This window comes from Anolis carolinensis, unplaced genomic scaffold, assembly GCF_035594765.1.
Source record: "Anolis carolinensis isolate JA03-04 unplaced genomic scaffold, rAnoCar3.1.pri scaffold_10, whole genome shotgun sequence".
NCBI lineage: Eukaryota > Metazoa > Chordata > Lepidosauria > Squamata > Dactyloidae > Anolis > Anolis carolinensis.
Window position 1 is genome coordinate 22,687,455 of NW_026943821.1, and position 13,293 is coordinate 22,700,747.

A 13,293-nucleotide genomic window follows, 5' to 3' on the forward strand; every position below is an offset into this window, starting at 1 on the left:
CCAGGTAAAGGATATTCAAATTTTATATATAAAGTATGCGCAAACTTGGGCCCTACAGGTGTTTTCGACTGCAACTCCCACAATAACAATAGAAACAAAAAGCGAAAGCAACTGGTGGTGGTTTGGATTATTTTTGCTCCTCGCAGGATTCCGTAGCGCAAGGGGGTGTGGCCAAAGTGACACGTTTCCAAGTAGGCGCAGAATGCGTACCGCCGCGCCACGGTCTGGGGGCGTGGCCAAGGCCCTTAAAAGGGGCGTGGCGGAAGGGGATGTTCTTAAAGGGGCCGCGCGGCAGAATGAGGCCACATTGCCAAGGCGGAGCCGGTGGGGCTGCAGGTAAGCCAGCCAGGTATGTGTGGTTGCATTTGCATATTCATGAGCATATGTTGGGCCTTCCTTATCCAATTTGGCATTTGGGATCTTTATGCAAATTCTGGAAAACATTGAAGCACCAGAAAGGTCTCCCTGAAATCTCAGCTTCCTTTGATTATATTTACATATTTTCAAAAATTTAGTGTGTGTTTTAATGCCAAGGTTTTATTTTAGAGTGTTTTAATCTTAGGTCTATGTCTTTTAATGCATGTGTTTTAATGGTCTTATGTTTCTCTGTGTATTTTAATTATATTGGATTAATAATAATAATAATAATAATAATAATTGGGTTGCTGTGAATTTTCCTGGCTGACTGGCCATGTTCCAAAAGCATTCTCTCCTGACGTTTCGCCCATATCTATGACAAACATCCTCAGAGGTTTGTGAGGTCTGTTGGAAATTAGGCAAGTGGAAACTAGGCATTCTAGAGATACATAAACCCCACTTGCCTAGTTTCCAACACACCTCACAACCTCTGAGGATGCCTGCCATAGATCTGGGCGAAACGTCAGGAGAGAATGCTTCTGGAACATGGCCATACAGATACATAAATCCCACTTGCCTAGTTTCCAGTATACCTCACAACCTCACAATATATGGTACATTTATTATTTTTCTCCATTATTGTTGCTACTATTACATTTATTTTACTCTATTTGTATTATTATTTTTAATAGGTTTATTATTTCACTCCGATATTATTATTATATTTATTATTTTACTCTATTTATTATTACATGTATTATTTTCCTGTATTTATTATTACTACAGTAGAGTCTCACTTATCCAAGCTAAACGGGCCAGCAGAAGCTTGGATAAGTGAATATCTTGGATAATAAGGAGGAATTAAGGAAAAACCTATTAAACATCAAATTAGGTTATGATTTTACAAATTAAGCACCAAAACATCATGTTATACAACAAATTTGACAGAAAAAATAGTTCAATACGCAGTAATGCTATGTTGTAATTACTGTATTTACGAATTTAGCACCAAAATATCATGATATATTGAAAACATTGACTACAAAAATGGCTTGGATAATCCAGAAGCTTGGAGAAGCGAGGATTGGATAAGTGAGACTCTACTGTATTATTATTACATGTATTATTTTACTCTATTATTATTAAAAGGATACATAAGCACATTTACACTGAAGAAGATGAGAATCATGATTTGATCAGAATTGGACAGTCTTATCTTAAATTTGAGCTTTATGTAAATATTTGAAAAACATTTCACCTACTGATGCCTCAATTAATGTAATTTTATTGCTATCTGTTTTTATTTCTGAAATTTACCACCCTTGGCTTACACTGGAGTCAATGTTTTCCCAGGTTTTTTTTGTGATAAAATTAGGTGCCTCGGCTTATATTCGGGTCGGCTTATACTCGAGTATATACGAGATATATATATATATATATATATATATATATATATATATACACACACACACACACACACACACACACACACACACACACACAGAGTAGAGTCTCACTTATCCAAGCCTCACTTATCCAAGCCTCTGGATAATCCAAGCCATTTTTGTAGTCAATGTTTTCAATATATTGTGATATTTTGGTGCTAAATTCGTAAATACAGTAATTATTACATAGCATTACTGCGTATTAAACTACTTTTTCTGTCAAATTTGTTGTATAACATGATATTTTGGTGCTTAATTTGTAAAATCATAACCTATTTTGATGTTTAATATGCTTTTCCTTAATCTCTCCTTATTATCCAAGATATTCGCTTATCCAAGCTTCTGCCAGCCTGTTTATGTTGGATAAGTGAGACTCTACTGTATGTGTGTATATATATGTGTGTGTGTGTGTATCTACAGTAGAGTCTCACTTATTCAAGCTAAATGGGCCGGCAGAACTTTCGCTTATCCAAAGCGAAAATGTTGGATAATAAGGAGGAGTTAAGGAAAAGCCTATTAAACATCAAATTAGGTTATGATTTTACAAATTAAGCACCAAAACATCATGTTATACAACAAATTTGACAGAAAAAGTAGTTCAATATGTAGTAATGTTATGTTGTAATTACTGTATTTACAAATTTAGCACCAAAATATCATGATACAGTAGAGTCTCACTAATCCAAGCCTCGCTTATCCAAGCTTCTGGATTATCCAAGCCATTTTTGTAGTCAATGTTTTCAATATATCGTGATATTTTGGTGCTAAATTCGTAAATACAGTAATTACAACATAACATTACTGCGTATTGAACTACTTTTTCTGTCAAATTTGTTGTATAACATGATGTTTTGGTGCTTAATTTGTAAAATCATAACCTATTTTGATGTTTAATAGGCTTTTCCTTAATCTCTCCTTATTATCCAAGATATTCGCTTATCCAAGCTTCTGCCAGCCTGTTTATGTTGGATAAGTGAGACTCTACTGTATGTGTGTATATATATGTGTGTGTGTATGTATCTACAGTAGAGTCTCACTTATTCAAGCTAAATGGGCCGGCAGAACTTTCGCTTATCCAAAGCGAAAATGTTGGATAATAAGGAGGGGTTCAATACACAGTAATGTTATGTTGTAATTACTGTATTTACGAATTTAGCACCAAAATATCATGATATATTGAAAACATTGACTACAGAAATGCCTTGGATAATCCAGAACCTTGGATAAGCGAGTCTTGGATAAGTGAGACTCAACTGTATGTATATACACAGTATATATTCATTTATTATATACACATACATACACATATACAGCTTAAACGACTGAGGAGGGAAAGGAAAGGGCCTGAGGCTGTTAGGAATTGTGGGAGTTGTAGTCCAAAACACCCGGAGGGCCCAAGTTGGCCCATGGCTGGTGTCGAGGCATCTTGGGGATAAACCCCTCAGATTTTTTTCCATCTTGCCTTTCATATTTTCCTTTGCATGATGTCTTTCTGTGGTCAGACATTACACACATGTGTTTGTGTACCTTTTTCATATGCGGTTTGCAATGTTCTGGCATGAAGCCTGAATGAGGAGCAAAAGAGAAAATGCGAAAGGGCTTTTCCCAATACCTTTCTTGTATTTTTAACCTTGTCTTCCACCAGCCAAGCAGGACTTGTCGGAATGGCTCTCAGATCCTGGAAGGTGTGCCGTTGCTGATGTGGCCAATGTGTGTATTTGCCGAACAAACAGACTCCCTGTGTGAATCAGCCTTTAAATATTCCTACGGTATCTTGGATAGCTCTCTTAGCAGTCATTTTGGGTCCATTCACTCTGGAATGATTGAAGTTTGACCCCGCTTGGGCTCATCCTGGAGTTTTGCAAGGTCTGGAGCCTTCTCTTCTGCCAAAGAGGGTTGTGCCCCACCAAACTACAGATCCCAGGACTCCACAGCATTGAGCCAGGGCAGTTTCAAGTGATGCTGAGCTACATTCATTCTACAGTGTAGACCAGGCATGGGCAAACTTCGGCCCTCCAGGTGTTTTGGACTTCAACTCCCACAATTCCTAACAGCCGGTAGGCTGTTAGGAATTGTGGGAGTTGAAGTCCAAAACACCTGGAGGGCCGAAGTTTGCCCATGCCTGGTGTAGATGCACCCTAAGTCATGTCTTTCCCTGTCGTAACTTTTGCCAACTTTTATATTTTGGATTTATTTATTTTGGATTTTGGGATACCGTGTTTACATTTACTTGTGTAATCTTGGAGATGGGTCTCGAGTCTTAAGTATGGAATTAGTTGATGTCCCACCTGTACCTTGTACACCTGTCGATCTACAGTATCTATCAATCAGCCAACTATATATAGAAGTATAGTGTCTGTCTGTTATACTTATCTATTTACTGTATCTATGTGTTTATCCCTTTATCTATCTACAATATCTACCATCTCTCTACAAACCTATTTATTTACAGTATCAACCAATCATCTACATATTTACAGTATCTGTCTGTTTGTCTATATCAGTGATGGCCAACCTATGACACGCGTGTCAGCACTGACACGCCAAGCCATTTTTGCTGACACGCTGCCGCATGCAGATTGATTGGATGACTATGTATTTTGTGGCCAAATTTGGTGTGATTTGGTCCAGTGGTTTTGTTGTTTACTCCATGGGAATTATGCACATTATATTTTATATATATATATATATATATATATATATATATATATATATATAATTTCTTTTATTATTCTATTATCTAGTATATTATCATATTATTATTATATTATTCATTTCTCATGACTACATTGAAACTAGAATAGAGAGAAATCAGCGTGGAAACTGCAAGAGGTACCATAGATTGTTGTACATGGAAATAATGGTAGTAAATAGTTTTTGATTTATTAAATACAGTTATATATTACAATTATATATTTTTGTTATTTAAACTATACATATTGCGAAATTGTTTTTTTTTCCCCTCAAAGTGACACACCACCTAAAGTGACACACCAAGCGCAAAAGGTTGCCCATCATTGGTCTATATCTATCTCTCGGTTATCTATTTGCAGTTTCTACTTGTTTGTCTTTCTCTACAGTAGAATCTCACTTATCCAACATTCGCTTATCCAATGTTCTGGATTATCCAACGCATTTTTCTAGTCAATGTTTTCAATACATCGTAAATACAGTAATTACTATATACTATTACTGAGTATTGAACTACCTTTTCTGTCAAATTTGTTGTGTATCATGATGTTTTGGTGCTTAATTTGTAAAACCATAACCTAATTTGATGTTTAATAGGCTTTTCCTTAATCCCTCCTTATTATCCAACATATTCGCTTATCCAACATTCTGCCGGCCCGTTTATGTTGGATGAGACTCTACTGTATTTACAGTATCTTATCAGTTCACCATGTATGTGTCTACAGTTACTATCTATCTACAATATTTTCCTATCTCATGTATGTCATACCTATCTATTTACAGTATCTGTCTGTCTCTTTACTAATTTACTGTATCTGTTCTGTCTATCTACCCTACCTATCTCACTACCTACCTAACCTGTCTGGCCATCCATCTATCTATCTGGTGAATCTGTTGGAAGGGAGCTTAGAAATCCCCGATAGTTGGAAGCATTAGATATCCTTTGTTTGTCCTGGCAGAGGGAGCTTTCAGAATTAATCATTCTAAAGCAAAGATTGCGGATTATAAAGGAAACCAAAAATGCATTTCAGGGCTGTGTTTGGACTCCGGTTGAGCCATTCTGGGCAGAGCATCAGCGGAGGTTATGTCGGGCTGCCCTCCAAAAAAGCCTCCCAAGCAGATGGTCTGTCCGTCCAGCCAGGAGGAAGGACCAGGGGAAAAGCCTCAGAGCCGCTAATAACCATTTGAGCTCCTGTTTTGGCGAATAGTAGAGATTACGAAAAACAAACAAAACAGCAGTGTCCTGATGCTATATTTGGCAAAATTATTTTCTGGGGCCAAAGCCAATGGGTTTGGTTTGGGATGTGATACAGGCAGAACTGAGATAGTAAGGGAAACTTGTATGCTACCATTGTTTTGGGGGTCACTTTTAGGGGAAAGGTATTGGGTTGCTAGAGCCCCCAGTGGTGCGGTGGGTTAAACCGCTGAGCTGCTGAATTTCCTGACTGAAAGGTTGCCAGGTTCGAATCCAGGGAGCGGGGTGAGCTCCACTATTAGCCCCAGCTTCTGCCAACCTAGCAGCTCGAAAACATTCAAATGTGAGTAGATCAATAGGTACTGCTCCAGCTGGAAGGTAATGATGCTCTATGTAGTCATGACCTTGGAGGCGTCTACGGACAATGCCAGCTCTTCGGCTTAGAAATGGAGATGAGCACCAACCTCCAGAGTCGGTCACGACTGGATTTAATGTCGGGAGAAAACCTTTACCTTTACTGTATTGGGTTGCTATTTTAATATTATTTGGGTGAATGCCTTAAAGAATGAAAGCCTACCCATGTGCATCTCAACAGGAAAAACTCCTATGTGCCTTTGTCAATATACTGATAGGGTCCCTATGCCTATGGGTCTCCTTGCCAAAATCATCCTTACCTGCTTACCTTCTTGATTCTGCAGAAATGCTTCATCTGTATTTCATAAAAAGGAAAATCAGCCTGTTTAGAAAGCCTTGCAAATGCTGATTTGTTATCAATAAATGTTTTATTATATACTTATACATACCTGGAGGTTACGTAAAAGGGCAGAAAAGGGACTCAAATGGAAACAGCTTAAGTAGCCATATTGAAGGAGATCGAAGAGCGCGGGGAATCGGGACTCGAGTGGCCGTGTGTGGAGTAGTATTGATAAAGCGACTGATGTCGTGGATGCCATGAGCCTGAGGGGGATTTATGACTAGATTGCAAAGCTGTGACCGGTCTCCAACGGAAGCCATGAGGGACAGGAGTTTTAGGAATTGGGAGGATTAAGCATGGCTACGGCTCTCACCAAGTTGATGGTATCTGACAGGATGTGAGACGCCTGGCTCATGTGAAAAAGATCTTGAAGTCCTAGGGGACAACCCTACTTCTGTGTCTCTGAGGTTCTCAGAAAGTCTGCTTCAGCCCAATCCTCTTTCCTCAAGCAGTTTCTCTGTTCCCTTTCAGGGGACCATGGCCAAAGAAATCCTGGTGACGGGCGGAGCCGGATACATAGGCAGCCACTGTGTGCTGGAGTTGGTCGAGGCTGGCTTTGCCCCCGTGGTCATCGACAACTTCCACAATGCCATTCGAGGTAAGTCCATCTAGCACTTGCTAGGCCACTAGTGGACTGTCCAGTTTTCTGTGGAGCCACAGAAGGCCTCGGAGTCTGAGCCCTTCTCAAGGTGGTTGGGAATGAGGACCCCTCGGTGCAGCATCATAAGCAGGCTCTTTCCCCAGGGAGCAACACGGTTCCCGAGAGCATTTGGCGGGTGGAAGAAATCGTCGGGAAAAAGATCCCATTCCATGAGCTGGACATTCTTGACGAGACGGGCCTCCAGAACCTGTTCAAGAAGGTAAGGAGCAGGATCGTGCATCAAGATTGTCCATCCAGGCACACTGGCCTCCAGCAGTCGCCTTAATGCAGTGCCCACGTACACTGCTCTCTGAACGTTATAGTGTTGTTGCGCATGAAGTTCTGCAAGTGGAGCTTCACTTTGACCACCAAGCAGCTGGACACAACCATAGTTCATTGTCTACTTCCAAACCAACTCTCAACTGAGATCCTCTACCACGCAACACCTGTGCCGAGTACCAAGAAAACACAATGTGTGTGAACCAGTGGCTGACAACCCATTGAGCAATTGTGGTGCCCAAACACAACATCCATTCACACACTTTTCTATGTACTTTAATGTGCTTCTGTATCCACAATGGTCCCACCTACTCATGTCATTGTAATCTGGATGCTAACCTTGTGCATTGCCCAAGGAAAGTGCTATGTGCACCCAATACAATTTAACCCCTGTGTAAGTCCCTAATAGGATGTTGACTTCTTTCGGGGAGAACACTATGGAAGGAATGGGAATGCAAAATGCACTTTCTGGCTCTGCATTGCCATGACAAGGATGACAATGCCTTTTAACACCTGTTTCCTGCAGCATCGCTTCTCGGCAGTGATACACTTTGCGGGTCTCAAAGCTGTGGGAGAGTCGGTCCAAATGCCGCTGGAATACTACAAGGTGAATCTGACTGGGACCATCCGGCTGCTGGAGGTGAGTGGCTTGCGACCGAGGCACATCTGGGAGAGAATGCTTGAGAGTGAAGACTGAACCTTGCTATTCCTTCTTTTCCTTGCCTTCCTAAGACTATGAAAGTGCACGGAGTCAAGAACTTGGTGTTCAGCAGTTCGGCCACCGTCTATGGAGACCCGGCCTACCTCCCCCTTGACGAAAAGCACCCAGTTGGAGGCTGTACCAACCCTTACGGCAAATCCAAGTATTTCATTGAAGAGATGATCCGAGACTTGTGCAAGGCAGAGCCCGTAAGAAAGCAGAGCGGCATTCCTGCAGTGCCTTCCTCCTCCGATTGTATATAATTGTAGTTGCTGTTATGTGCTGTCAAGCTGGCTTTCTTAACCCTATGAATGAGAGACTTCTAGGTCTGACAAATTCAGAGCTAACCAGTCCAAGATCAGACGTAGACTTGGTGCCTCTAGGGTATTTAGAGCTGCTTTATATAACTCTGTATATAATATAAACATATAGAACACAAGCGTGTTGCTCTCTGTGCTCATTCTCTCAGGACTGGAATGCTGTCCTCTTGCGGTACTTCAACCCCATCGGAGCTCACAAATCAGGAAAAATTGGAGAGGACCCCCAAGGGATTCCAAACAACCTGATGCCTTATGTTGCCCAGGTACCAAACTTGTCCACTCTTGAGAGCATCTAGTCAACAATGATGAGATATTTCTGTTAACTCCATTCTTTTGCCTATCTTTAATTTTCTCCCCAGGTGGCTGTGGGACGCAGAGACTACCTGAACGTATTTGGGAATGACTACAGTACAGTGGATGGGACAGGTGGGTTGCCTGTGATTGCTCTAGCTTGAAAATAAAGCCACTGCTGGTTGAACTTGGGTGAAGAATGGCTCAGACAGATTGAACATGATGTTGGTTGACTCTCTTCCTTGTCTCTGGCAGGCGTTCGGGATTACATCCATGTGGTGGATCTTGCCAAGGGACACATCGCAGCATTGAAGAAGCTCAAGGAGAATTGTGGCTGCAAGGTAGGAAGCCCTGCTTGGATTCCAAGCACTGGTTTTCTTCAAGGAACCCTTGTTTTGGGTACTTCACTGCATGGACTACTATTGCACTGTAGGTACTACATCCATGAATATGGACTTGCAGAATTACTTGGTTCAATTCTGTGCATGTATAAGGCCATTTATGAAGTCCCAAGTGAAATGCCAGCCTGCATGTGCTTTCTTACAGATCTACAACCTGGGGACAGGTACTGGCTACTCAGTCCTGCAGATGGTGAAAGCCATGGAAAAGGCGTCAGGAAAGGAGGTATAGTAACAAGCCCATGGAGGTATGGGGAGTGGGAATGGGTTCTTAAGATTGGAAATTGGAGAGGGCTGCTGTACTTTTCATGGTTCAGCAGACTAACTTGTGATGCAACCTGGTAACAAGCAACATACAATGCAATTCCATCTTCTATGCAACCTATAAAAGGTACTTTGACCCCTCTCCATTTTTAATCCTGGTGTCTTCAGAAAGGGGAGATGAAGGCATGGCCACCTCTGTTTAAGTCATCCAAACACCAAAGACAGGTTTCTTGTATTGCAAATCCTATCATCCCCAGCTACACCTGATTTAAGGCATGCAAGTGCCTTCATGGTTCTCACAGACTGCATTCACTTCATGTGCCCCATCCTGTGTCACTTGACTCTATCTCATGAGATTTGCCAATAGCTGAACAGTTTGGCCGTTTTCCCCTCTGTTTTAGATAAAGTACAAGATCATCGCACGGCGGGAAGGAGACATTGCCTCCTGCTTTGCAAACCCAGCCCTGGCAGAAGAGGAACTGGGCTGGAAAGCGGTCTTCGACCTGGACAGAATGTGTAAGTAGAGCCACACAGTCCCTGGCCCAATCCGCCTTCCCTTCCAGCCTTGTGTATTGAGTCTCCAAAGGAAACTAGTTGGAGAATGGACATAAAATAATGAAGACTGCATTGCTCCCATAGAGTTGGAAGTGAGGCGATTGAGTCTTCCCTGCTCAATGCAGGACCTCCAGCTAGTCCATCCCCAATTGTGCAGCCCCTTTTGAGAAACATAAGAAAGACCCCACACACCCACCACCTCTCCTAGTAATGTCCCCATTGCTTCCTTTTCTTCTCCTTTCAGGTGAGGATTTGTGGAGGTGGCAGTCACAGAACCCCTCAGGCTTCAGCAAGAACTAGCCCCGGGAAGAGGGTGTCCGCTCCTAAGTTAGCACAGCCCTCGCTGCGCCAGTGCCAGGCCAAGGACTGGGTAGCTTCTCACTCAGGGAAGGCCATTGCTCCTGCTTTTGTCCCTCTGTCACTCCCTCCCTTTTGTATGATTGATATGCAGCTGACAGGTGGAACCAATAGCCCTCCTGCATTGTCCATTCCCCTCATTTTCCTGACAGCCAGGTTCGTACAGGACAAGGACCAAAGTGTAAATGAAAAATGACAGTAGGACAGCCCTGTATGGCATCCTTTGTAGACCAAGGTTTTATGACGGTTACTATTTGGAACCCAACTTCCACAGCTGGTTCTTTATCATTTGCAGCTCTGAGATGGAAATAGCTTAGTTGGAAGCTCAGCTACTAAAATGGGGACTGGGAGATGCTGACTGTAGGCTGGGTAGACTGTTGCAGCTTGGGCCTCGACCCTTTATCATTACCCTTTCAGTTTCCTGTTTCTAAATTATTAATAAGTAAAATGACAGTGGGAGAGAAGTACATCCAACTCCTCATGGAGTTGGAAAGCAGCTGAAAGTCCTGCTAGAATCCTAAAGGGGCAAAGGCTGAATAAAATCCCACATTTTCTGCTTTGAACTGGAATATATGACAGTGTGGACTCCAATAACATAGTTCAAAGCAGATATTGTGGGATTGTTTGCCTCAATATTCTGGATTATATGGCTGTGTAGAAGGGCCCTCAAATGGACTTGGGTTAAATATTTGAAACAAGGTACCTTAACCTTGCCCTTTAGCTAGTAATGTGGGCTGAAATTCTACACAGCGGTCTATGTTTTGTAACTTTATGAACCTGTAGATAGAAGCAGAAATGCAATAAAACTCTACTAATGAACTGCAAAGATCACAGAACTCTAGATAAGGAAGAGACCCCAAGGGTCTCTTCCTGCCTGACAGGAACCCATAAGCAAAGTACAGTACTCCCAAAAGATGGCCCTCTAGCCTGCTTAAAATTTCCACCAAATTCCAGATGTACATCCAGGCACTGGCAAGGGTTTCCCAATCTGCATCGGGAGTTTATGATGCACCCCAAAAATTCCCACCCAGTGCCTGGATGCATAGGAAGCACTCTACTGGCTACCATTGTGCAATGGACTTTGCTGTCTCCAGGTAAATATAAATGTTGCAAAACTATTCAGGTCCAATCCCAACCATCTAAGTCTACCTATCAAGAGACAAGTCTCATGCTGAATTCCAGCCATTATTATTTCCTTCATTAAAACGAAGACCGACAACCTTGGACAATGAAGCTGCTCTTTCTGGAATGGGCAGGTTTTCAAATGAATTGGAAGGACCCTTGGGGAACTGCAAGAAAACAAGGAGAGTATGGTACTGGACCTTCCAAATTTCCCAAAAATCAAATTCATCACCTAGTTCTATAGTAAACCTCAAGGTCAGAAGCATTTCGGTCCCCTCCTCCAATTATGAAACATTTTATTAAATCATTTACTTTCTAAGTGGCTCCTGGTTATGTCTTCAAGCCAAGGGAAGGTCAATACAGTAGAGTCTCACTTATCCAACATAAACGGACCAGCAGAATGTTGGATAAGTGAATATGTTGGATAATAAGGAGAGATTAAGAAAAAGCCTATTAAACATCAAAATAGGTTATGATTTTACAAATTAAGCACCAAAACATCATGTTATACAACAAATTTGACAGAAAAAGTAGTTCATTACACATTAATGCTATGTAATAATTACTGTATTAACGAATTTAGCACCAAAATATCATGATATATTGAAAACATTGACTACAAAAATGCGTTGGATAATCCAGAACGTTGGATAAGTGAGTATTGAATAAGTGAGACTCTACTGTAATTGTTTTTATGCCAAAAGTTGGGAATCTTGACTTCTGAGATGACTGAACTGCCACGCCCATAATCCTTCATCGCTGGCCTTTATGGCTAGGGCTTTGGAGAACTGGAAATTCCAAGGCTCTTAAGGATTTGAAGTTCTCCCACTTCACCTTTCAGACTATTGCAAATCTCAGACGTTTCTCAGTCGAACCAATGTGTTTGCATTTACTCAAACATTTCCCAGAAGACATAAGGGCAATTCAAAGCTTAATAGCATAAAATGGTTGGATGGTGCTGCATTTTCACAAGGAAATTCCTAGCTTTTATTACAGCACCAGGAGTAACATGGAAAGAAAAGCAGTGCTTGTTGACTTCAGTGGGACTTTTTGGACAAGAATGTTACAACTTCCTGCCCCATAGCCTTGGCTAATGCACTCAAACTAGAGTAGCATGAGATTAGTACTCCACTGCCCCCAAAAGCAGTTTCTTGAAAAAAAGCTGTTGATAACCATGAGCGTTCTACTTTTTGCTTCCAATTACTCAACCAGACTTTAGCTGAGTTCTCAATACCTTCATGTATTGGACCAATAGTCAAAGCTATCGCAATAGGTATATTATTATGGCTGGACAGACATGGTGGCACCTCAGGAGAAACCGTTACAGAAGCAACGTCCCAGGTCAACCCCTGGAAACAGAGCTAAACGTTGAAGCCAGTACTAAAGCAAATGGATGGAAAAACAAAACTCTTCCCGGGGGGTTTTTTTTCTACCTGAACAGAAGAGTCTGTCATTATGCCCAAGCTCATAAACTGTTGCAACTGATGCAAGCAAAACCCAGTTTTCTTCTTGGGTTCCAAAATGTTTTCTTGCTAATATAAACTATGGAAAGTTCCATTTTTGCAAAAATGAAGACTAGAATGTTTTGATCTCTAAAGAGACGCAAAAGTGTGCCTCATATTCCACGTCCTTCCTTCCCAAAGACAAGGAAAGCTCACCTTCAGTTGCAAGCTGTTCTATAGAGAGGCGAACGGGCCAAATCCAGACAAAGCCAAGGACATCTGGGATGGTGAAAACGGACTTTTCTATTTCTTCGTGCTCACTCTTCCCTAAGACAGCCTTTCTCTGAGAACGTTCCATGGAGAATCAAGGAAAAATTGTGAATTGAGCCATGTTGGTTTTGAGGAAAGGGAGAGTAACCGGAGGATTGGTCGGAGACCTCCTCCTTGAGACGAACCTCCTGTCACAGAAAACAAAAACCTGTA

The 13,293-nt window shown here is 41.7% G+C and overlaps 1 protein-coding gene across 4 annotated transcripts; it reads left to right on the forward strand.

The window, feature by feature from the left end:
• Positions 1–11,687, forward strand: gale (UDP-galactose-4-epimerase). 4 transcript variants are annotated; one of them, XM_062962456.1, is made up of 12 exons: positions 1–349; positions 3,448–3,512; positions 6,914–7,040; positions 7,187–7,302; positions 7,888–8,001; positions 8,094–8,270; positions 8,531–8,644; positions 8,741–8,807; positions 8,928–9,013; positions 9,219–9,296; positions 9,736–9,850; positions 10,134–11,687. In XM_062962456.1, the coding sequence occupies exons 3-12, from the start codon at positions 6,920–6,922 to the stop codon at positions 10,187–10,189; spliced, it is 1,044 nt and encodes a 347-aa protein (XP_062818526.1). In that variant the 5' UTR covers positions 1–349; positions 3,448–3,512; positions 6,914–6,919; the 3' UTR covers positions 10,190–11,687. The 4 variants fall into 4 exon arrangements, with proteins under 4 accessions (XP_062818526.1, XP_062818524.1, XP_062818525.1 ...); XM_062962454.1 differs by having other exon boundaries at positions 1–336; XM_062962455.1 differs by lacking the exon at positions 3,448–3,512.
• Positions 11,688–13,293: the final 1,606 nt, after the last annotated feature.

Bases quoted from the DNA above. Each gene is read 5' to 3' on its own strand.
- gale (XM_062962454.1), top strand. From the start codon at position 270: ATGTTCTTAAAGGGGCCGCGCGGCAGAATGAGGCCACATTGCCAAGGC. The intron at 337-3,447 runs GTAAGCCAGCCA...GTCTTCCACCAG, and splicing joins CGGAGCCGGTGGGGCTGCAG to CCAAGCAGGACTTGTCGGAA. The intron at 9,297-9,735 runs GTATAGTAACAA...CCTCTGTTTTAG, and splicing joins AAAAGGCGTCAGGAAAGGAG to ATAAAGTACAAGATCATCGC.